This window comes from Marmota monax, unplaced genomic scaffold (genome assembly GCF_021218885.2).
Source record: "Marmota monax isolate L192 unplaced genomic scaffold, Marmota_monax_Labrador192_F-V1.1 WCK01_AAM20220418_F8-fsc00092, whole genome shotgun sequence".
In the NCBI taxonomy this organism is placed as follows: domain Eukaryota; kingdom Metazoa; phylum Chordata; class Mammalia; order Rodentia; family Sciuridae; genus Marmota; species Marmota monax.
The window spans coordinates 5297107-5322148 of record NW_026692583.1 but is presented as its reverse complement, the minus strand read 5'-3'; the positions used below and the strand labels follow the sequence as shown (position 1 = coordinate 5322148).

Here is a 25042-nt window from a genome sequence, read left to right as displayed (position 1 = left end):
ACCCTACCCACTTCTACTCTGACTCCAGCTATAGACCAGGGTGTGCTCCAAACTGAAGTGGCCTAAGATTTTATGATAAAGTGGTTGATCCCGAACACTCAAAGTTTCATGTTTTGGATGTACTTTTTGCATCACTATTAATCGCCTTAGGTATGCTTGGTACTGTGTTCTCATCCTTCAGAGATATAAGCTCAAATACTCAGGGAGAAGTTCGGGATAGTTGGAGATGTCTTCAAATGGCCCAGGAGAAAGGGCACACACAACCTTGAAAAGAAGATAAAGAAGCTACAGCCGGTGTCCAATGGTGAGTCCTGGTGCTGGGCACCTGGGTTTCTATTCCACTTTTTTCTCCAACTTTTTGTTTGCTTGGGAGGTGGGGATTGTGCTCTGGGCCTCGAGGATGCTAAGTGCGAGCTCTATCTGACCCACAACGCTTTTCAAAATTTTGATGTTGCTTAGACTTCCTTAAAAGAACAAGTCTAGGTGTTTCTTTAGGCACACGCAGGCCGAGGGCCACCCTGGCCCACAGCCACACTCGCTCTGAAATGAGCTGTCTGCGGCTGCTTCCTACCGCAATGGCAGAGTAATTGCGACAGCAACCATCTGGCCCAGGAATCCAGAACGGCAAACTATCTGGCCCTTCGCAGAAACAGTTGGGCAGCCCCTGCTGTAGAGGAAACAGCACTGGCAGAAGCGACTCCCCGTAAAAAGCCTCTGCAGGCTCGGAATAGGGTTTCCCCAAACTTCCAGCGCACAGACTGCTGGGACAGAGGGAGAGCCTGTCCTCTTTTCCTTCAACCAAACAAATGCCAGTGGAATGACCTGGCCAGGAGCTTGCTGAGCAAACAAGGCGTGAGTCCCAAATAATCAGGGATGGCATCACTAGAGGGTGTCTGAGGGCACAAAGCCCCTACCCAGGAGGCAACTAGGGGGAGGGCAGGAGAAATGCCCCTGTGGTCTGGCCCAAAGGCCCAGGTTCCGAGACCCTTGGCCAAATCAAGGTCTCTTCACTGTCACGGGCCTCACCGTTCCCATTGGTAGCAAATCACCGATCGCTGAGGGGTCCTTGGGCTTTCAAATTTTTGTAACTAACCTCGTGGAAATACTTAGGAAATCATTTCAGATGACAGTAGCTGTTGCCCTGAGTCTTCCCACTCCACTTCTCTTATCCCATTTGTTTTTCAGTTTTTATATGTCCTTTGTGTATTTTAGCACATTCTACCTTTAAAACAAACTGTGCACAATCTGTCAATGTGTCTCTGAGAAGTTGAACAGTGGTTTAAAAAAAAAAAAAAAAAAAAAAAAGCTCAGCATATACTCACCCAAGCTGTAAGACTTAGTTTCAGACCATTGTCATCTGACTACTGGAGGAAAAAACCTGATCACAATAACCCATCTCAGCAAAACTTTCCAATTCAAATTGGAAGGGCTTCCATTTACAAATCACTTTTGAGGGGGCAATATGAATGCAGTCACATCAGAACACCCAGTTAACGCAACCAACAGCAAGCCACAGTTTTGTGATATGGTGGGACTTTCGGCTGGTCCTTCAATTCCTTCGGCCTTCTGAAGACGGTGACGGCAGACGTGGGGCCGTAGGGCCAGGCACCCCAGCCACGGTTTTCCTGCAGGAACCACAGTGCCCACAGCCCATCTCTTCATCTTGGTTTTGTCACAGAAGGGATGAGTGTACTTGGCCTGCTGGTGGATTTCGGTTTTCTTCACCATTTTCTGGAGGGAGGCACCGTAGTGGGTCCCATCTTTACCAAGGATTCCAACTTTCTTAGTGACTTTAGCCCTGTCGCCGCGACTTAGGCCTGAGCCGGGATAGCCCTGATTATCCCATTTTTATAAGAGGCAACAAAACATAAAACCCTTTCAATTAATTGGGGGCTTTAATATATATATATATATATATATATATATATATATATATATATATATATATATATATATATATATATTAGTTGTAGTTGGACACAATACCTTTACTTTATGTATTTATTTTTATGTGGTGCTCTGAGGACCAAACCCAGGGCCTCACACATGCCAGACAAGTGTGCTACCACTGAGCCCCAGCCCCAGCCCATAATTGGGGACTTTTAAAAAAGAAACAGCCTTCAAGAGATCTGGGTGGGTGGAGTCAATATACTAAGCAAAGAGGATTTCGTAGCATATAATCCAAAAGGTCTTTGTCCACAGTAGACATTTTAGCCCTTACAGGGGACAGAGATGTCCTTCTCCTGTATTCACCAAAGCTCCTGGCGCAAGGAAAGGCAGCACTTTTGGCAGACCCTCAAAGAATAGGCACCAGCATCAACCAGCAAGAGAGGGGAAGAGAGCAGGGACCCATTCCCTCAAGGGTGGCAGAGGCTCAGGAAAATGGTTTCTCCTGAGCTTTATCCCGCAGTTTTCTCCCCTAGTGCCAGGGATGTTCTCCCACTGAGCTACATCTCCAGCCCTTTTATATTTTGAGATAAGGCCTCTCCAAGTTGCCCTTGAACTTGGATCCTCCTGCCTCAGCCTCCCCTGTAGCTTCTGAAAGGGGACAGTGCTAAAAAACAGGCTGAGAGACACTGCAGTGGGTGATGGTAGGATCCCAAGGGTCAGGCCCTCTGCATGGTAGTGGACGATGGGGACCATCATCCTGCGACCCATGATAGACCGTCCAGGAACCAAGAGAATCACTGGATGTTGGCAATGGGAAGGCCACTGTCCCAGTCCCAAGGGCTCTCTAGCTTCCCCTAAATCCTGCAACTTGAACATGCAGATGTCTCCTGAGAACTGTCCGGGTTCCTTCTCTCCCACGTTTACTAAGCACCTGGCTCTGGCTAGTTCACTTCCCAAGAGACTCTGTGTCACTGTCCTCAATTTTGGGAATAGCTGAGCAGGAAGTGGAACTTCCTATGGGAACACACACCCACTATAAACCTGAAGAAAGTCACTGGGAGGAGAAGCGCTGTGACAAACTATGGCTAGGCCTGGCCCCGCAGGCTGGGCAGACCCTGCAGCAGGCAGAGAGCTGGAGAGCTGGGCTGGGGTCCCATTTGGGACGGTGTTGCTGACAACCTGCAAGGGGAAGCCACAGCCCTTAGTTAGCTGAGGTGGCCAGCAGCCTGCACGGACTGAACACAGCCTCCTATTGCTCTTAGCTGTTTCTTGCAAGGGAAGGACAGGAAGGACAGGCACTCAGGCAGAAACGAGCTGCTCTCAAGACTGCAAGGAAACAAGAGCCAGGGATCTCCTGCTTCCTGTGCTGAAAGTGGAGTCTGCAGCTGGGCGCAGGGGCGGGTGCCTGCAGTCCCAGCTACTCAGGAGGCTGAGGCAGGAGGATGGCTGGAGCCCGAAAGTGAGGCCACTGAGACCCACCTGCAAAAATTGAATGAATGAATGAAGGATGAAATCACTGAACAAATGACCATTAAACATTTTTCAGTTAAACAACCAGATTCATCTTGGTTAATATGCAGTACAAGACCACGAAGTAGGTTGGAATGTTCTGGAAGAGAACTTCAGCACTTTACTGGCACTAGTAGGTGGTTAAGTAGCCTTGGAAATTTCTCAGAGGAAATTCAAGCTTATTGTAAATACAAAGGAACGAGCCTAGGGATGGCTCCCGCACTGGCAGGCAGGAAGAGCGGGGGAGGTACAGGCTCTGCTGCGCAGGGAGGACGCGCCCTGACGCCATCCTGATGTGCCTGGAGAGAGGCCTGGGCCATGGAGAACGGGAGGGCGTTCCTCCAGGAGAGCAGTCAGGGTCCACTGAGTCACCACAGGCCAGGGCAGGGGTCTGCAGGAACCCCGCAGGATGTCACCTTGCTGGAGACCAGTGATGCCGGGTGTCTCCTCCCTCCTTCTCCCTAACGGGAGCTTTGATAACAGGTGTCCAGTCCCTGCTTCATCTCCAAAAGGGACTTGGGGCTAGCTGTCAGTCACTGATCCCCAAGGCCGAGGGAGAACCTGCAGAGCCCATCAGGAACCTCGGGTGGAGGCCACGCAGGGTGGGGGGCACACAGGGCGGAGCCCCCACTGTAAATGTCCCACCAGGAAGGGACTCCCCAGCCTCTGGAGTTGGGGTGCAGCCCTGTAACTCAAGTTCTGGCTTGAGGTGGGTACAGCGTATGTAACACCCCCCTGCCAGGAGGACCGACCCTCTCCTCCCCTTCCACAGCCATATGTGTGTGTGGGGGGTCTGAATTCACCACAGCAGCAGGACCTGTAAGGGGTACCCCACTGCATCCTGCTGAGACGGGGTGACTGAGCCGGAGACTGGTGATGCCTGTCAACACAGGTGGCATGGTGTGGCACTCCAGGATGGACCGTGGCTGCAGTCTGCCCCTCTTCACTGGAATGAGGACTGCAGGTCCCACCTCTCGTGTGGGATGGGTGGTGCAGGAAGTGCCTCTGCACCAGGCTCAGGGAAACCTCTCCTAAGGGCTGGGTGGAGAGGCCCCAGGACTCTCAGAAGCCACTTACACAGCGTCCAAATGCCTGTTGAGGGCCGCGAGCCAACTCCCTCTCCCGCCCAGGGTCACCCCTGCAGGGAAGTTCTCTTGGGTTTGAGCCACAGTGTTCTGGGGTCTGTATTATAGAACTTGCACTGCCCTAATGCAATCACTGCCAAGTGGCCATGTTTATTCTATATTTGCACATTTTAATCAAGGAAGGAAGTCCTAGAGTCTCAAGATTCTAGAATTTCAGAACTGAAATGATAAAGCTGGGAGGGGAGGGATCAGAGGATTGCGAGGGGGCTGGGGGGGCATGGCTCAGCATGGAGCGCCTGCCTGGTGTGCATGAGGCCTGGTGTGCCATCGCAGTACCACAGGGGACAAAGTAAGGCAAGGGAGTTGCTCCTTATTGACAGTGTGGCTCTGAAGGGCTGGAGCTACGGGTTCCTGGCAACCTTGGGAGACCTGGGTTCCCACCACCCACCAGCTGTCCCATCTGGACTTCCCTGCCTGCAGTGGGCACTAACCTTAGCCCACGCACATCTCAGCAGGGTCAGCAGAACTTGGCCCACAGCCAACCCTGCCTGCAGCCTGCTTCTGTAGAGCCCTTGAGTCAGGATGCTTTTTTACATCTTGATAATGAAGGACATGCAACAGAGACAGTCCGCGCCTGCCAACAGGCCCTGCCCACAGAGCTGCTGGAGGGTTACCAGGAGTCCTGGCTCCACATTGGCCTGCAGCTCAATACACACATGCAACACAGCCACTAGCATCTCCAGGAGTGAGAATTCTAGGTCCTACCAGGTTAGGAAGACTCGACCCGCTGTCCGCCCTCCTGGGAAAGTCACTCTGCATAGCAGTGTGCTAATGGCCGGGAGGAACACGACGGCAGGAAATCGCTGACCCTGTGTAGCCCTAACTACTGCCCTCACATAGCAGTAACAGGGCAGAGGCGTGCTGCAGAGGACACTGGGTCCACCGTGCGTAGCGCAGTGCTTGGGCGACTCTGACGAGACACACTGCAGACCTGATTCTCCTGCAGACATCTGCAGCTCTCAGTTGACGTGTATTTTCACATGATCAAACAGGTGCGATATTTGCATGACAAGATACTCTCGAGGACTGTAAAGCTACTACAGCTGGTAAAATGACGGCCTGGCAAGGAAACCCTGGCACACGGGCACCCCACACTGTCAAGGACTCACAGGGCAAACCTTTCACACTCCATCAGAAGAGAGGCTAGAGATCCTTCTTTCATTGCGGCTGGGCTTTTTGTTCTGAAACGAAATTGGGCAGGCCATTTGCATGGTTTTCTCTGGGTAAGTTCCATTTATTAATCATTATACAAAAAAATCTTGGCATTCATTTGAAGAGAAAAGAAGTTACTATATCCAAATATTTCATATTTTAACATTGTGAAAGTTCTACTTTTATAACAGGGCTTTTTAAAATGGAGAAAACTTTTGGAAAAATTTTTAAAAAGAAACTTATGATTTATTAGAGTACAGGATCCAAAACACGTTTTTAGAAAAATATAAAGTGCCCAAATACCAACTTACACAGGTGATACAGGCTTCCTGGAGCCAAATGAAGCATTCATGAGGAAACACATTTAAAAACAGTCTAGATACATATTTACAGTTGGGTCAGTAAAGGTAAAACCATCTTTCTTGGCTTTGATGTTACTCTAAGAAAAAAAGAAATCAAACTGAAAAACCAACAGTTATAACTCAGCATGCTCCAAGGTTTCTTAGTAATGCATCTCATTAACGTTAATTCCATATTATCTAATTTTTACCCTAAAGCGAGAGTAGTGTGAAATCCCGCCACCTCAGGCAGGATAGGTGTTGTGAGTGGTCACATTTTCAAATGCAAGTTCAAATCACCTGACTTTGGATTTGACTGATGAGGAACACAGACACTGGGTGGCAGCTACTTCAGGCGGAAGGAGCCGGCCGGCCAAGTCCCCATCTCCTTCCAGTAACCGCCTAGTGGCCTTCACTTGTTAGGAAGTGGTCTCAGGTGGGTTCCCCGAACCTTGGTCATCCCAGGGTTTCCAAAGGGTAAACAAGAAGCAGTCATTCAACGCGGTGAGAATACTGCATGCAAATGGCAGACACGTGGCGAGGCTGGCTGGACTGCGGCCTCCTAAAGCCTCGCTGGCTACAGCAAATGGATTATGCATTTTAAACGCAGAGCGCAAAGTAACTAAGTCCTAACTCCAGGAGTGAGCTCTATGGCTAATCACAAGCTAGCTCACTTGAGAACTGGCAGGTGGCAAGTGGCGGCAACTCCAGAGCTGCAGACTCGGTCCCTTCAGCTCAGTTACTAAGAACATGGAAAAGGAGCCAGGCAGCCCGAGCAGGACCGGGCTTTCCCAAGTGACTAGGACACAGGCTTCGTCCCGGTGCTTCAGGGCACTGATGGCCCGAGAAGCCAGATCACACACACCCCTTTTTTCCCACCAGCCAACACGCTTCACATGAAAGACACTGACTTCTTTCTACCCCACCACATTCAAAGGGTCTGGAAGTGACTCTAAGGAATGACAAGGGCGTGGAATCCCTCCTTCTTTAAAAAGAAAATTAAGGTTCATTAGTTCTTTCTTTTCAATTAGAAAAGTGGAACCCCACTTTTTGGTCTTTGGAGACCAGAGAGTACAATTTATGAGAGAGACTATTTCAACATCAGATCTCTGTGGCTCACTACAAAAAAAAAAGAACCCATCACTGATTTAAGACCTACTCATGATACTGGAGCAGATTTTTTAAGATTAAAAATAGTCATTTTAAAGAAAGAGAAGATGAATGTGGAAAAACCCACGAAAGCCATTATTATGCATTTCCTAAAGAATCTTATGTAATAAAATAGAAAACTCATGATTTATAGAAATGTGCATAATTCCAATAGAGGAATTTGGAAGGGAAAACTGTTAATTCTCCCAATTTAAATTAAAAAAAGAGAGAGAGAGACAAACACTTAAAATCTGTGTTTCATGTATCAGCAAGAAAATAAGTTCTAAAGATTCTAATTACCATTTGCTTGTTGACGTCTCCATCTCCAAGGTGCTGCCAAGACAGCGAACGACTTTACCTCTGAATACGCCAGGAAAATCAGGGTAACAGACAGACAAGCCTGACTCAAGACCGCACACGTCCCACGGAGACATCAGAAAGAAATTACTGCAAATGGACAAGCCCATCTGCCCAGCGAGTGAAATGTTCTGAGACATGGAGACAGACAGAGGATGGCAGTGGATAAAAAGAACAGGTGTTGGCTGTGAGACTTCATGAGGACAGAATGTCACGAACGTCACCACAGGACAAGCATACAAGCCATGCCACTGAACACAGTGCCTTTCGAGTTAATTCACTAGTGTAGGCGGAGAGCGACATTGTCTTTGCAGCTGGCGGAGAGCACATGTCATTCAACTGGGGAGGAGGCGACCAGCCCACTGGTGCAGTGGCTTTGCTGACAGTGAGTCCAGAGGGCTCCTGGAGAGTCTCCGCCGGAACCCTGTTCTCTTGGGAGATAGCAGCAGCGGCAAAGGCACGATGTCCTCCTCTGGACTCTACTCATCTATGCTCTCTTTCTTTGCACTGTAAATATTCTGCACTGTTTCATAGACAAACTCGAGATCTTCCGGGTACCGGATCTCCAGCTCCGCGTTGGGGATGTAGTGAGTGCCTGTGAACTCCGAGAAGTAGCGCCCCACGTCGGGGTGAGAGATCTCCTGAGGCTCCACGTTGTACTCCAGGTTTTCTGTTGGCAAAGAGGCAAAGGGACATTCTCGTTAATGCTTCAGCTTCAGCAGCGTCTTTTCTCCAGAGCACCCCGTCACTCCTGTCAAGTGGCATTTTTGAGGTGGGTGAAAAGGAAAGACCACAGATGTTCATGGAGTTTAGAGGTGATAGGAAAAAGGCAGTGTGGCCCTGGGGAGGTGGCAAAGGCCCCCCATGGCTGCACAGGGAAGAGAAACATTTTTCTGTTCTCTGAGCAAGATATTTGGCAACAACAACCCAGTGGAGTCTCCTTGGAATGGCCACTTAGGGTCCTAGTCACACCCCTCAGGCCCAAGCTAACCAATAGCCCAAGGCCACAATAGGGTAACCATTGCTCACTTGTTTCTGCAGTGACTCAGCTTCAGAAGCCACCTGCACCTGGGTACATGCCTCAGACCCACCACGCTTCTGCTACCAAGAGGGTTCCCTGCCACCTCCCAGAGCTCCTGCATGGTCCGGCGAGATGAGCACCAGTAAGCGGGCCCTGAAGACCCAGCAGCCCAGGCCCAGCCCTCTTCCCTCTCCACTTTGCCACTAGATAACTAGAAATGAGCCTTAAATGGAATTATACAAAAGGGCATTATACTGGGGGGGCTGGGGTTGTGGCTCAGCGATAGAGCGCTCACCTAGCATGTGTGAGGCCCTGGGTTCGATCCTCAGTACCACATAAACGTAAATGAATAAAATAAAGGTATTGTGTTCAACTACGACTAAAAAAATTTTTAAAAAATTGTATTATAGGCAAGGTGTTTAAAGGGTGAAGTCCTTTGACAGGTTCAGTCTCCCCCACAAACTCGAGACATGGCTCCTCCAGGGGACCAACGGAAGGATGGCATCTTGTGTACCCTTTCTTGCTGTCAGGAGACTGGGTCTGACCTCTGATCTGGAAGAAACTCAGCCATGTCCTCCATGACCCAGCTCCAGGAAGGAGCTGGCGGGGTAGAACACCCCACGGCTGTGTTCCCAGGCAGCCTCTGTCCCATTAAGACAAAGCCATGCTGTGCGCAGACAATCCAACACAAACAGGGGACATATGAAGTCTCGATGTGCAACAGACATCTCGGTGCACAGCTCAGGGCATGCAGAGGCCTGGCACCTCCAAGGCACACAGGTGAATGCAGGCAGTTTTCGGAAGGCCCGACCTGGCCTGACGTTTGCCTCTGGAGAGAGGGAAAGAGTGGGGTGACTCCATCTATACTTCTCCTCTTCTCCACAAAACAAGAGGGTCTAAAGGAATTCTGTGCTAATATGGTGTTTCTTAAGAGTGTGGCAAGGAATGTATCAGTTTAAGAATCAATGCTGCTAAAGAAATCATAAACAATGTGCAAGGATGAACATATGGAGATTACTTTAGCACTAATTAAAAAAAAATTATAGTTCTGGGGACTGAACCCCCATTGAGCTACACCCTCAGCCCTTATTGAGACAGGGTCTTGGTAAGTTGCTGAGTCTGGCCTTGAACTTGTGACCTTGAACTTATCATCTTGTCTCAGCCTCCCAAATTGCTGGGATTAGAGGCACCACCCACCTAGTTTACTTTAGCACTTATGGAAGCTTTTAAGCAATGTTGGTAAAATCAACTTTGCATCCTTGGGCAAATAAAAGTAATGGCACATTAACTCAGCAAAACACTGGGCAGTGAAGGAACGGGGAAGCTATGAGGGAGATGGGGATAAAACACACACTATACTTAGAAAAGTCCAGAAAGCCGATGGGCATGGTGGCCCCTGCCTGTAATCCCAGCAACTCAAGAGGCTGAGGCAGGAGGATTGCAGTTTGAGGCCAGCCTCAACAATGGCGAGGTGCTAAGCAACTCAGTGAAACCCTGTCTTTAAATACAACATAGGGCTGGGGACATGGCTCAGTGGTTGAATGCCCCTGAGTTCAATCCCCAGTACCACCCGCCCCCGCAAAAAGCAAAAGCCTTAGAAGAGCCAACGCCAGCTACCAGGACACTATGTAGCATGGATCGCTGTCTCCCACAGAGTCTTTTAAATCAGGGGCTTACAGCGTGCCAGGCGCTGGGGTGGCTTCACAGCATAGCCCAGAGCCCCTCGATGCCTCCTGTGCCAGACAAGATGCAGTACAGAGGAAGGACCTGCCCAAGGACCTGCTCCTCCAGAGCTGCTGGGAACCAGATGTAACAGTGCTACAGGGGGTCCCCACACTGTCTGCCCCTGTGAGGATGGAGCAGAGTGAAGGGGGCTGGTGCTCAGAGCCACGGCCACGGGACCTTGGTTTTTCAAGATGGAAGCTGGGTGGCTTGCACACTCCGAAAATGCCCTCTGCTGCCCCTGAAATCCAGTCCCAGGCACATTCTCTGTGCAGGGCCTACAGTGAGGGCAACAGGCCTGTGCCTTAGCCAGGCAGCTACCAAGGACGCCACATGCGATTTGCTGGTGGGAATATTAGGAAGGGAAAGGACCTGGGGATACCAAGAGGTCGAGTGCCCTTGGCTCTAAGGGACCACTCCCTACACCTCTCAGTGACAGGCAGGATGGAGACAGTCCACCTGCTTTGAGGCTAGTTTGTGGGAGCATTGGTGCTCATCTGATGGCCACTCTGCTCTCAAAGGGACACCTGGCAATACCTGAAGACATTTTTGGTTGTCAGAACTGGGAGTTGCTACTGGCTGGTAGCGGGCAGAGCTCAGGATGCTGCCAAACTCCCTCCCGTGCACAGGTGGTCCCATCACGAAGAATCAGGTAGGCCACAATGTCGGCCGTGCTCAGGTCAGGGGGACCTGCTCTAAAGAAACCGAAACCGACACGCTGGGCTGGGGCTGGGGCTCAGAAGCGGAGCGCTTTCCTCACATGTGTGAGGCACTGGGTTCCATCCTCAGCATCACATAAAAATACATAAATAAATGAATGAAAGTACTGTGTCCATCTACAACTAAAAAAAAAAAAATTAAGAGAAAAAAAGAAACCAAGACATGCGGTGTAGCAGCCGCCCCAACCCCAGTGATGCAGAGCAGCAGCTTCATGCCCATAGCTCTTGGCCTCTGCACATTGGCAAGAGGGAAGAAAAGAGGCTACAGTCCTCAGATCTTGGGACAACACGACCAGGCAGCTATTGCACAGAATTCTGGGTGTGGGCCTCAACCAAGGCTGTTGTGAAATGTCCAGGCAGCACTGGGAGGCACGCAGGAGGGAAGCGAAGGTGCAGATGGTGACCCGGCACTCCGGCGGCTGGAGGGCCCGGCAGGATGCGGAGCGTTTGCCTGCTTGGCTCCCAGCCCCAGGGAGCAGAGGAAAGCAGAGCATGTTCCTCTACAGGAGAAAACATCACGAAGTTGGCAACTGTGTACTGTGAGGGGACAAGACCAAGTCATTACATCAGAAGGTTCAAAGACTGTACTTGATAAGGATGAACCTCAGAACCACAAAACTTAGTTGAGCAAAAGATGAACCAGGGGACCCTTAAAAGTGCTGTAAAATCCTGAGACGTCTCCCCGATTCCCTTGAAGTTTTCAGAGAAAGTGTTTGCTTAATTAATTTTAAATTTTCAGCTGCCTGAAAATATACGAATATACACTATGGAAAGATGACCTTTGAGTCCTCCGTGGGTAGGGTCCTGTCCTGGTGCCCCCTCCTGTGGGGAAGGACCAGCAGTGTGTCTTTATGGTCCTGTGGGAATCTCCCGTATATCCTTGGAGGAGTCTTGGTACTGACGTGTGTATTTACACAAATCACTCTAAACACCTGCAACTGGCTTATTTACTTGCAGCTTGGTATTCCACAGTCTGGAGAGGCCCCCGTTTCCCAGGCAAGTCCTCACGAATGATCACTGTGCTGCTATTTGAACAAGGGACCATGGGCATCCATACATACGTCTGAATGTGTCTCAAGAGACCGAAGGGTGGGACGGCTAGGCTGCAAATGAACGGTGCTTGAGACTTTCACAATTTATATGACACTTTACACCCCACCCCTGTATGGGGGATCCTCACTCAGGTCGCCACACTTGCCAGCATATGCAGATTCCCATGGACTGTTTAAGTGGGTGGAAAGTTTACTGTGGAAGTATAAGAAAAATTAGGGAAAGGGAACTATCACTCGGAGAGGGCACACCACACTCAGAGCACCCCACGAGGTACACTGCACCCTTACAGGCACAGCATGTAAGAACCAGATTTTCACATGGCAGTTGAATTCCTGACCTTCCAATGTGGGCAGCTGACTTCTGTCCCCAGCATTCACCACACTGGTCTTCCCTGGTATCTAAGAAATAGACAAGGCAGCAGGGACAGCAGCCACAGTGTTAAAGCATGCCCCCGGTGGGTACGACAGGTTATATACATGCAAGATGCTGCTTAGGAGAAATCTGGCATCTTGAGGGAAGAATTCTCTTGTTTAAAGATATCATACAAGTTTATGGCTTATAATTTATTTTTCAACACTTTATGGTGGGCTAATAACTATAAAAGCATTATTAATGATTTCTACCCAGGTTAGTAGAATCACTGGAGACAAGGCTTGAAAATTTAGATCAAGACAAGTTTTAAAAACAAATTGTGTGTGTGCATTTGTGGTGCGGGGGTGAACCCAAGGCTTCATCCGTGCTAGGCGCGCTCTACCACTGATCCATTCCTCCAGACTGAGCCATTCCTCCAGTCCTTTTTACTTTATTGTGAGACAGGATCTTGCTAAGTTGCCCAGGCTGGCTTCAATTTTGCCATCCTTCTTCCTCAACCTCCTGAGAAGCTGGGATTATAGGTGTGCACCACCACACCCAGCTAAAACCAAATCAAATGCAAATAAAATAACCCAGAAATGTTTAAAACCACATCTGAGTGTTTTAAAAATTTAGCCTCTGAAGGTCTCCCACTGGCTAAATATGGGTTCATGTGAGCATAGAAATGTTCCAAAAAATCACAATACATTGATTAAATAAAAATCTAGGCATTTACGGGGGGGTGGGGGTAGGGGGGGAGTTGGGAGAGGCAGGGCAGCACGGGAAGCTGTTGGGGGAACAGACGCCCCAGACTGCAATTCTCACAGAATGACTTAGGGAGGGACAGCCAATAGGTGCCAGAGCAAACCACAGAATTACAGGTCACCAGAGAAGGGACATTCATGGGATGCCAGTGTGACTCCATGGATTTTCTGCTAATTGCAAAGGGAAAACTGTCCCTTTTAGCAAGTTGCTATCTGGTGAAACTCAGCATCAGTGATGCCGGGTCACTGAGTCCTAGGGGCCTCTGAGTGGAGCACACAGCACCTGACATTAAACTTCCTTAGGAAAATATTTACCCTGATCTAATCAAGCTCCAGAAAACTTCTGGTCTGTAGGACAACACACAGGTAAGAAAACAAGGAGACAAATCCTGAAAGCTCAACAGCTCACAAGACAACCAGCTCGGACCCTTCAACCAGCCAGAGTCACGGTGAAGAGGAACAAGGACAAGGAGCATTAAGAGCAAGCACTGTTCTTGAACAAGAGACTGAAAAGGAACAACCAGACTCAGTACGCAACCCTGGCTGGATCCTCATTTTCAAACAACAATAACAAAGAACAGCTACAAAAGTTCTGTGGCAATGGGGACCTCTGAACACTGACTGAACGTCAGCCACCACGATGTGACTTGTCTGGTAGGGGTGGTTCTGGAACTTCAGCAACGCGACACGTCTTTGTTCTTAGAAGAAGCAAGAGTGAGTACTGAGGTCATGATGTTGCACCTAGCACAGCAAAACCTGAGGCCCTCCATCCATCTCCAGAGGGAATGGGTCTGCTATCCCATCTCTTCTTTTAGCTATTTCATCTGTCTGAAAATGCTCTTAACCCAAAGTTGTAAAAAATAATGATCCTCTTGTTCACCACAAGAGGAACCTGCACTTCTCTCACTGTTTGGCGCTTGTGTTTACAAGTCCCCCCCTCCCTCCCTAGGACAGGAACTCCCATCCTGCAGCCAAACGTTGAGTGTCTCCTTGGGTCTGGATGACCCACAGTGCTGGGCCGCACCAGAGTGAACGGCCACACTCAGCCACTACATCCCCCAGGAGACCGTGGATGTGGGGGTGCTCCGACTTGGGAAGATGGGGAGCTCAGGAAGGTAGGAAGGTGCAGGGCAGGGCTGAGAGAAGCTTCTGAGAGGGAGGGACCTCCTAACCCCAAGGGGCAGCCACCTGCATGAAGAGCTGAAGGAGAGCAAAAGGTCAACTGCAAGGAGAGAACCATGGAACGGGCTGGAGCATGAAGGTGGGGATGGAAGGGAGGCTGCACAGGTGGACACACAGCAGCCTGGACTGCCAAGAGCACCGTGCGTTCTGTCTCGGCAGCAAGTATGCAATAACACAGGCGGGAAAGACGCACACCCAGTGGAGGCGCCAGGCCCGGGGCCAGGGATTGGGGGGGGCGTGCATCTGACTAGCTGGATGCACGAGGATGAAGAAACAGAGAAGGCAGAGCTGATCCCCAACCGGTGCCACACAGTGAGATGAGACGTGCAGGAGCAGGCTGGAGCAGGGGCAGCACCGGGGAGTCCAGTGTTAAGAGCATCTAAGCTGGGCACAGTGATATGAGCCTGTGACCCCAGCTACTCAGGAGGCTGAGGCAGGAAAGACTATAAATTTAAGGTCAGCCTCAAGCCTCAGCCACTTAGTGAGACCCTGACTCAAAATTAAAAATTGAAGGGGCTGGGGATGTAACTCAGTGATAAAGCATCTCTGGGTTCAATCCCTAGTGCTGAGAAAGGGGATTTTTTTTTTTTTTTGAGAGGCACCTGAAGATCCTGAGAGCCCACTGTGTGCAGAGGACCAAGGACTATAAGATGCAGGCGTGCAGCCCAGAAGCTCGGGATGGAAATGCGGCTTTGAAAGTCACCAGCATGTAAACGGTTACCAAGGTTGCAAGAGCCAAGGAGAGGGCCCAGAGCTGCAGGGAGCACTCTGAGGAGCAGGTGTGCTGACACACCTGGGGAGCACATGAAGACTCCTTCCCCTTCACTCTGGCCCTCAGGAAGCACTGAAGTCCCAAGTGCCCACAGAACTGCCAGCAAAGATGGACTCTGCAGGCCAGAGCAGCTTTTCAGGTTTTAGGCCCTTCCGTGTCTCAAAACTTAAAATTAAGCAAGACAACTTGCTAACATTACTCACAACCACTTAGATCAATCTCCACTGACCCAGATATTAAATTTTCTTCAATGTTATTTGTTGCAAACCTCACATTGCATGTTACTTAGATTTGATGAAGGATAAATTCCAGAATCCTCAACAGGATAATTCAGACACCCATCCAAAAAGCCCATTTTCAAGTCAATATAAATGTTTCCAGAAACTTGTGTAGACTGCAAGTCTTCACACCAGCCCTCCATGTGGACAGGGACTGCAGGTTGTGCAGCTGTGGACACTGGCCCAGGGTGCTGATAAAAAGAAAGTTCTCCTTTATTCCTGCAAAACGCTGCAGGAAGCACAGTATGAAATAGCTCACTAAGGGATTAGTGGTGGTACAAATGGTCCAGCAAATCATTCAATAATTTCCAAATCACTTTTTGATTTTTAGAAAGTATTTGTATGACTTTTGATTTAATGTAGCTTTGAAAGGTAAATAACATGACTGCCACAGCCTATCTGACATGGGAAGCCCAGCAAAACCCTCTTACACTTCACCCAGCACAAGGGCCACGGGGAAGTGACCTATGGTGGCAGTAAACAGACTTCTGACATTACTGCTCTGGAGGATCCTCTCTCAACCTCTTGATGAATAAACAATAATTAACACAAAAACTTTCCCCAGCCCTTTGTAAACTTCTGGTATTTTTATATATTCATTGTTTCTCTTATTGGATTTACAAAGGTCAAGCCTCATGTTTCAGGCCAGAAATAAAGAGGTGCGGCATGATGGGTGAGGGTGAAGTTCTCTGTCAAGCCGGCTTCAAGTTCATTCTCCCAAGTTAAAAGTAACTGGCCTCACGCGCCTCAGTCTCAGCAGGTATAAAATGACAGGGGTTCTCACATGGAGATGACACACATCAGGCTGCTGCCTGCCTGCTCTGTCAGCACTCGTGTTAATAAAATTAATGTGAACCTTTGGCAATCAGGCATACAACCAATCCGACCCATTAGACAGAGGTGGAAAGCATTGGGGACAAAGAGAAGGCAGACTTGCTGAGGGTTTTTTGCCCTCCAGCCTCCATCTCAGTCCCAATGGCCCCCATCTCAGATCTGCCCTGGGCTGGCACCTGTTAGGAAGGGCAGTGGCCACAAACACCTATCAAGGGTTACCAACGCCTGCTGACCCTGAGCGCCAGTAGTGTGGATTGCAGTTCCCGCAAATGGCCACCAGAGGGTATCTCTGGGACTCAGACTTGAAGAGATGGAGATCAAAGGGGAAGAGGCTAAGAACAACGAAGAAACGAGAGAAAACAACTGGCAGCCAGTCTCAGGGGGACAGAGGACATGGGCTACACCAGTGCGCACCCAGCCATGTTTAGCTGAGTATGGTCCTACGAGGTTAGCCATAGGACCAGTGCCACCTCTAAATGTACTGAAGACCCACGTATGAGTATTCAAATTTGTGCTTAAAATATGCCCAGGTGTCGTGGAATGTCCCGACAGGGCCAGCCTCTCACCTTGGGCTGCGTATCGACAGGAGCCATCCTCCACCAGCACGTTGTAGAAAGGCTGGTGATGGCCGTGAGGCAGGCTGTGCACGTTCATGTTTCGGATCCATTCGTGTCCCATCATGCAGGTGGGGTCCCAGCCGTAGATCACACAGTTATAGCCATACCTGACCAACAGAGGAGGAATGACAAGTCAACTAACTCTCTAGGAACCTGTCACAGGGCCTGTGAAACACAGAGATAATGGCTTCACTTCTCTTAAGTTCACGTTTTTACCAATTCACCTGCTGTTACTCGTGTTAGTATAGAGGCTCGGGCCACCCTGCCCCTCTATAAACGCTCTTACTGTCAACACACCACTTTTCATTTAGAAAAGACTGAACTTTTCAATGAAGGGTGACAGGGCAACTGGTCATCCAAAAGTAAAGGCATCAGGACACTGACCTGATCACAACACGCCAACAGGGATCGTTAGTAAAGCAAAGACCTAGGTATGCAACGCAGGACTTCTAAAATAAAGTATCTTTGACAGGAAACAATTCTTAAATGAGGTGCTAAAAATACAATTCACAAAGAAAACCAATTAATTTGACAGTAATACAATTAAGAGAATAAAAGACCCTGATTCAGACAGACTCCATCAAAAACAGGGTAACCAGGGAAACAGCTTTGGACAAGATGCTGGGTGAGGCTCAAGAACTGCTTATTTTTCGATGTGACAACAGAATGGTAAATGTATTAAAGCGAGCGCAAGTGAGCCCTTCCCTTCTGAAGACACATACTGAACTAGTATGCAGTGGTATGGCACCTGGTGTGAGTTACAGTGGGGAGGAGGGGACGAAGGGTGGAGGTGGGCAATGAGAGCGCTCCTGAGACTCCGTGACAGGAACCTCACCCTGGTTCCTCTCACTCCCCTCTCTACTCTTCTGTGTGTGGAAATTTCCATAACAAAGTTTTTTTAAAAAAGGACACACTAAAGGAATGGAATTCCCAACCTGGGAAGACAGCTGCGACTTGTCACACAGACACCAGTGTGCAGAACAAGGACAGGATGAGGACAGGTCAGTAAGGAAGATGGGTACTGTGCAGAGAATAAGCAAAACACCTGAAGCAGCACTTCCTGAAGGGAGCCCGGATGTCAGGAAACCTATAGAAAGAACCTCAGCCTGCTTGGGAATTAGGGAAATGTAAATTAAAATCATAATGAAGTAGCTTGTACTTAAGGACATTTTTAAAGGCCTAGCAGTGACACTTGGTGCTAACAGGAACTCTCAGTTCCTCCTTTGTCGCTGGGATGTGAACCAGTATCGTCAGTTTGGAGAGGTCAGTTTGGCCTGGTAAACAGAGCACATGCACAGACTATGGTGCCAGAAATCCATACCCACGACTCAGACTTGAAGAGATGGAGGTTAAAGGGGAAGAGGTTAAGAACAATGAAGAATGAGAGAAACAACTCTGTGCGTAGAGTTGCTTGCATCTTCCTGCACAGAGAAGGGTCTGGAGGTCAGTTAGAAAAGTGAGTCACTGCTTAAAAACAAATGTGATGAGGCAGCTCAGCCTTGTCTTCGGTGGCGGGCACTCGGTGAGGTAGCAATCAGGGGCACCCAGCTGCTGCTCCAAGAGGCAGATCCTCCTCCAGCCGTCTCCTGCGCCCACTGCGGCCCCGCTGGGATGGCTCCGGAGGACAGGAGGACCCACGACACTCACCTCTTATGCTTCATAATGAGCCCAATGGAGTAGCAGACATCCCTGTGCTTCTCGTCAGAGCGCAGCTTGACCTCCACGCCTACCTCCTCCTTTTTGCGCTCGATGTGCTCGAGCGTGTGCTGCACCAGATAGCCCACCGCCCCGTGCTGCCCGGGGTCGAGGGTCTGGATGTGCTGGAGGATGTCAAGCACCTTCAAGACAAGACAGAAAGACTAGGAGATAATATTTTCAGCTAGGCCTTTTCTTTTTTGCAGCTTGGGATTCAGACCTACCTACATAACCTGATAAAGGACGGCAGGGGCTGCCATCTGCTGCACATTTGGACTAGGCGGGTCACAGAAGGGCCTCATGTTCTGGGTCAGCATGGACACTGTGGGAATGCCAGTTGTTTTAAAGTAAGGAGACTTATTTTACCCGCCGCTCATGCATTGAGAGGGAAAAATCTTAAGCTGTTTTAATCAAGATGAAAAAGACTTTTTGACACTACTGCCTCTGGGCTGGGTAAGAGGGAAAGGGTCACTGACCAGGCACCCAAGGGATGCCATACTCGAGGAAGAGTCTTGCTGGCCACGTCCACAGTCTTCACTCACAATGGAACTCAGCATTCCAGTGGGCAGGGGGAGACACTGTATCTATGCAGAGCTTCAAGTAGCAGCAGGGAGGAGCAGGACTGTCTACACTGTCACAGTCTCTGCTATGCTCAGTGCCTCTGTGAAAATAAACACTCAAGTTCCACACACACACCACACACACACTCTCACCCTGTTTAGCACCTGTGGTGTTGCTAAGAATGCAGCAGGTCTCTTGATGAGCCTATCCTTCCAATATACCGAGTCCTAAATTATCACATGTTTAGTGGTGAAGACAACCTGGACTCTAGTCCCAGATCTGTCAAACTAGCTGTTTTCACTTTTGAATCATTTTCTTATCCAAAGATGATGAAACACTGACTTACCTATTTATTAACACATAAAAATGTTGTGAAAACCACAGTTTCACACAACCTAGATATTGTTCCAAACGCCAATCTTGTCTTCTAGATGGAGTATCTCAGTATTTCCTGATGATGATTTCAGTATTTGATTCTCTGCTGGGCGCTGTACCACGCAGTCATGGCTGACTTCCAAAAGAGGAACCCAGCTCAGTGACATAAAATAAAGCTTGCTCAAGGTCACAGGGTTCTGAAGACACAGCCCTGGGTCTGACTATCAACCCAACGTTTCAACACCACATATCAGAGCAAGAGTGGGAACATCTTATTTTTTCAGTAGTGGGGATTGAACCCAGGGCCTTACAAAAACTATGCAAGTATTACAAATACAACTGAGCCATAGCCTCAGCTTTTTAATTTTATTGTATTTTAAATTTATTTTGCACTATTAGGGATTGAACCCTGAGGTGCTTTACCCCTGAGCTATATCCCCAGGCCACCTTCTTCTTTTCTTTTTTTAAATGTATTTTATTTTGAGACAGAGTCTTGTTAAGTTACCCAGACTGGCTTTGAACTTGTGATCTTCCTGCCTTGGCCTCCCGAGTACCATGGACTACAGGTGTGTGCATGCACCCATCACTCACAAGAATATTAAAGTAGGAGCATTTTCATCAAATGTTATGTTTCAAAAACATAAAAATGGACAGAATAGCATAACCTCAAGTACCCCAAAGCAGATTTAACAAGAATCCACTGTCAGCCAATCCCTGTCCACTTCCCACCTCCAATAGTGTACTTTTAATTTGGGGACAGTAGTGGCATTTACTTTTTGTAGCTAAAAGCATGCTACTGAACAATAAGCCTCTCTCTGCTGTGGTGGCACAACGGCCGTCCTTGTGTGCCCATCCTGTTCCAGTGAGCTAGTGTCGATGGCACCTCGGCAGCGTCCCCTCCTTTCCGGCAGCCCCTCTCCACCAGATGCACAGCGCGGCTAGCACCTCAGCAGTCTGAGCACAAGGCAGGCTGGATTCCGACTGTCCAAGGAGACAGGGCCAGGGATAACCACGCTCTCCTTCCTGCCATGTGCTGAGGAGGGGCAAGGGCAGGAACGGAGTAGATGCTGTGACCTGGGGCCTGGTATGTTCACGAGGGTAGGCTGACAGCAGGCCCACACTGTCCCCAACCAAATACTCTAGGTCTAGAACCCCAAGTATCACAAGTTTTGAGGAAAGACCTTAAAACAGGGCCCATCACCCATGAAGCGTTTCCTTCCACTGTCGCTCCTCCTCTAGCCACGGCCCGAAAGCCTCTTTTGAACAAGGTCAGAAGGTCACTGTTTTGGGCTCAACTAGTCCATGCTGCTCCAGTGCTTGAGAGCAGCTGCAGACATCGAGTGCTCTAACAGGCACAGCTGGATCTGATAGAACATACCCACAGAACCAGGCGGTCCTGCTGACCCCTGCTCTGTCTCTGAGTTTCAGGTTTTCCCTAAGGCTTTCCCCAAGTTCTTGGCTCCATTTTCTTGACAGCCACCTGTCTGTAGGACTCATTTTTTTTTTTTTTTTAGGGGGGGGAGCTTCATCAACCAGGGCATCTGCATTTGATGGATGACCCCAAGCAACAATTCCACACACCCCTGAGTTAGCACCTTCTCCCGACCCAAACAAGCTCATTCTCCACTCACTCGCTTTTATACTGGCGTAACTGTCTCCTTGTTGGAAAACCTAGATATCTTATTGGAATCTTCTCCTTTTTCATAGCCCATGAAGTCTGGCCATTTCTCAATTATTCCCCCCAAATGATTCTGAGGCCTAGGGTATGGCTCAGGGGCACAGTGTCTGCCTAGCACTTAATAGGTCTCGGTTCCCTCCCCAGCACCAACGGAAAACAGAAATATAAATGTCCTGAACGCCTACTCTGTGTGGGGATGGTGCCGAGAGCACGAACAGCTACAGCGAGGGCCGCGCTGTTCCAGGGGAGGGAGGACGGGATGGCAGCACCACAGATGAGTGCGGGCTGGAGGAGAGCTAACCTTGCTGGGGCTGGGCGTGGGCATCCAGGGAGGCAGGAGTTCGACAGACAGCTCAGCAGAAGTGGAGCAGAGCTGAGCACCAGCAGGGAGTGGTGCACGCAGAGGACTGCAGCATGGATAGGAGAGGCGCAGCCTGTGCAGCAGAATACCAGGGGACAACCCGTGGAGTCACAAGGTCAGGCAGACAAGGCCAGCCCACCAAGAACCCATGGGCCACACTGCAGAGCATTAGTCTCATCTTTCAGGCCACGGGGTGGGAGGAGCGTCAGCAGTGAAGGAACAGTAGTGACACTTTATTAAGATGACTCTGGTTACCACATATTAAGTTGGCCCAAAGGGTCTCAGAGCAGAGACCAAACTGGGCCTGTGTGCCCATCTAGGCTGCAGAAGGGTCGTTTTCAATAGGCTGATGGCCACCAGCCGGGAAGCAGAACCAGGTTCTGGTCGTGGAAGACCTGTGGGTAAGTCATCCTGGAGCCTCAGAGTCTGGAGTGTCAGCGTACAGGTGGTCACAAGGTGAGCAGAACTGCTTTGGGGAAAGGTGCAGAGGACGGGAAGCCAGGGCCTACCTGGTGTGGAGCCTTAAGGGAGGCCTGGGAGCCGGAGACCACAGAGCGCAGGGAACAGAGTGTTCTGAAGGCGGCGGCGGGGGTGGGGGGTGGGTGGGTGGACAGACAGCCCAGGGATGGGGAGACAAGTACCTACTGGGTTAAGCAGCAAGGAGAATGGTTTGAGTGAAACGGGACCACTGTCTTCCTTGGCTACACCAGTGCCCTGGAGTGACCCCCATGTTCCGGAGTGGGTGGAGGCGGGCAGGTGGGCACTGGGCAGTCCAGGAGGTGCCTGAGAAGGTTACTGGGAAGGAAGTGGGCTGAAGGGAGTGCCACAGGCAAGCGCCAGTAGGACTGACGAGGAGCACTCCCCTTTTCACACCCACGAAGGGAGGGGCTTGCCTTGGGCAATCAGAGGGGCACTCTCTTCACTAAAACGCAGAGAAAGGAAAAGGACAGCTACATGGGTCTGGCAGCCGCAAAGCATCCTGGCCCCTTCAGAGATGATTCTTCCTCCGCCGTCACAAGCTCATGGAGTGATGCCTGGGGTGGGCTCAGGCACCAGCCCAAGGTGAAACTCACAGTGTCCCCACACACGTGCGCGAGAGCGTGGCAGTTACTTCTCAGTGCCTGTTGTGTTATTTGTCAAAGGGCAAAACTGAAAGCAGTATGAAGGGGGACGCTGAGAGGGTGGAGATGTGCAGTAAACACTAGTGACTTTCAAACCTGACCCCTGGCACTCCTGATCTGATCTCAGCCACAACAACCGTGAACTACTGCCACGGTGACCAAGGCGGTCTGTTTTTCTTAGCTCTTTCTGATTTACCTCCATGGAAAGCAAGGCCACCTTCACGTCCTCCCAGCTCAGCATGTCCCCTTTACCTAACAAGGCCCAAGGCTTCACAGACTCATCTCACACCTGCTCCCTGCTTTCACACACACGCACACACAGGCACGGACGGGCCCTGTCGGGCTGACCCTGCAGGCGCACACCAGTTCTCTGCAGTGCCCACAGGCTGCTCCCCCCAGCTGCCAGACCCAGCAGCTCTGAATTTGTTCTCAGCCTTCAAAGGCCACCTCAGAGCCTTCCTCTGGAGAGGTGCCTTCTCTCTGGGTACCCTCTGAATTCTTCCTCACTTGGCGCCCTAGCCTCCTCCCCATCTCGGGGTGCCACTTCCAACGCAGCACCATGTGTTTCGAGGGGAAGGAGTCTCAGGTGCCCTGGGGAAGAGCCACAGTTCTTTCCTGACCTCCAGAGGAGAGCGGCGCTAGGTGCACCCTGCCGTGCAAGTCAGGAAGAAAGGCTCTCTGCACAAACGCCTGCCTGGCAGGAAGGTGCCCAGGATCATTCCAAGGGCTACTGAGGCCATTTCCCAGTAGTAGAGTGTGAGTGATGACATCAGTCAGGTGTGGGGGAAGGACACCTGAGATGACCCCCAGACTGTGCCTCACAAAGGGGACTGTCAACAGCATAACCTTCTGGCAGACTGATCATTTAACTATAGGATCCACAATGAAAGAATCTTGGTGTTTCATGGATGAGCATGAAATCCCTTCACAAATCTAAAGTAATAAGCGACAGATCAGCTACGTACATCCTGTTACCAAAAGTAAATAAACAAAATTCAAATTCAAATGGATGATTACACCCTAGACAGCTGAGCTGTAGGGAGCAGGTGATCTAAGTAACACTCTATGACCTTCTGTGAGAGGACCTGCACCATCTTTGCTGTGGACAGTGTCTTGAGATAGGAGACTGGAATATCCCCCACGTGAGTTTTCTGAGATGTACTTTAGATCTTTAAAGCATTAAACTAATGAGACAATGTCAATCTTGGCAATGTAGGCTCATTTAGGATATTTATGTTCTCCAAAAAGATTAGGCTCTTCTCTAATAACTTAGGGAGGTGACATTCCAGTGACAGCTTGGAATCAAGCTCCTTCACCATGCTGTTCTAGACGAACAAAATGAATCACTGTCATATGTCCAGGGAACAGCAAGGGTGGGAAGGGAATATGCCACTGGCTCCTGCAATGTCACACACAACCAGACCCACGTGTGTGCTGTACCCACACTTGCCTGAGACCAGCTCTGATCTCACCACTGTCACCTCCTCACAGTGCTTGCTACTGGCCATTACAAAACTGAGAACATTCAAGTGAACAGCATGAAAATTCAACCATTTTTGGAAACAAAACTGGTCCTCAGCTAGTTCAGTGGCCAGACTGACTTCCTATGCTAAACAGGGTACTTATTCATGGTAAGTTTAGTTGCTAACAGTCAGCTGAAGCTCTCACATTCTGTTTGCTTCCCTGTGTTGAAGGTAACCCATGAAAGACAAAGCTTGGGCACCAGTGGGTGAGTGGCGGGGCAGGTTTTGTGGTTCTGGGTGCCAAGTGACTAACCACAAAGGGGAACAGTCAACTCCTGGCAGTAGAGCCGATGTTCCTTGAAATTAGAGGAAACAGAAAATAATTTTAGGACTGGGAGATTGAGTAAATTTGTGCACATTCCCCTTTTAGTAAAAGGATGAACTTGTAACAGCCGCCTTTAAATCTAGAACTCTCTTTTCTAAGGCAAGTGCAAAGCATCAAAGTAAAATAATTACCTTCTCTGGCCAGATTCCCAGGTGAAAGTAGAGTCTGGCTTGAAGAAGCAGAAGCTGCACCTGGTCCGGGTACATCGCCAGATACAGATCCAACGAGTCTCTCAGGAGCTGGTAGGACTGGTCGATGCCTTCCCTAGAGGAGACAGTCACTTGGTCTCATCTGGTGGGTTTTTCAGTTAAGATCCTTCTTTTCCAAGCATGGGTTTTTAAAGTAATTGACATTAATCCCAAATGTTTTCTCTCTTTCCCTCTTTTTATTTATTTACTTTTGTTACTGAGGATTGAACCCAGGGATGCTCTACCACTGAGCTACATTCCCACATCCCAAGCCCTTTACTTTTTGAGACAGGGTCTCCCTAAATTGTCGAGGCTGACCTCGAACTTGAAATCCTTCTGCCTCAGCTTCACCACAATAACAC

The 25042-nt window shown here is 49.6% G+C and overlaps 1 protein-coding gene and 1 pseudogene across 2 annotated transcripts in view; both read right to left on the bottom strand.

Moving 5' to 3' along the window:
- Positions 1-926: 926 nt before the first annotated feature.
- On the bottom strand, positions 927-3688 carry LOC124093539 (large ribosomal subunit protein eL43-like; annotated as a pseudogene).
- A 2066-nt stretch (positions 3689-5754) lies between these two features.
- The window catches only part of Fbxo21 (F-box protein 21), a 40041-nt gene continuing 20753 nt past the window's right edge, over positions 5755-25042 (bottom strand). Inside the window, exons 9-12 of one of the 2 annotated variants that reach the window (XM_046446226.2) lie at positions 24624-24756; positions 18501-18712; positions 16803-16960; positions 5755-8210 (exon numbers count right to left, since the gene is read on the bottom strand). In XM_046446226.2, coding sequence (XP_046302182.1) covers positions 8020-8210; positions 16803-16960; positions 18501-18712; positions 24624-24756 — 694 coding nt within the window. In that variant the 3' untranslated portion in view covers positions 5755-8019. The remainder of the gene's footprint in view (positions 8211-16802; positions 16961-18500; positions 18713-24623; positions 24757-25042) is intronic. The other variant, XM_046446227.2, reaches the window with a different exon arrangement.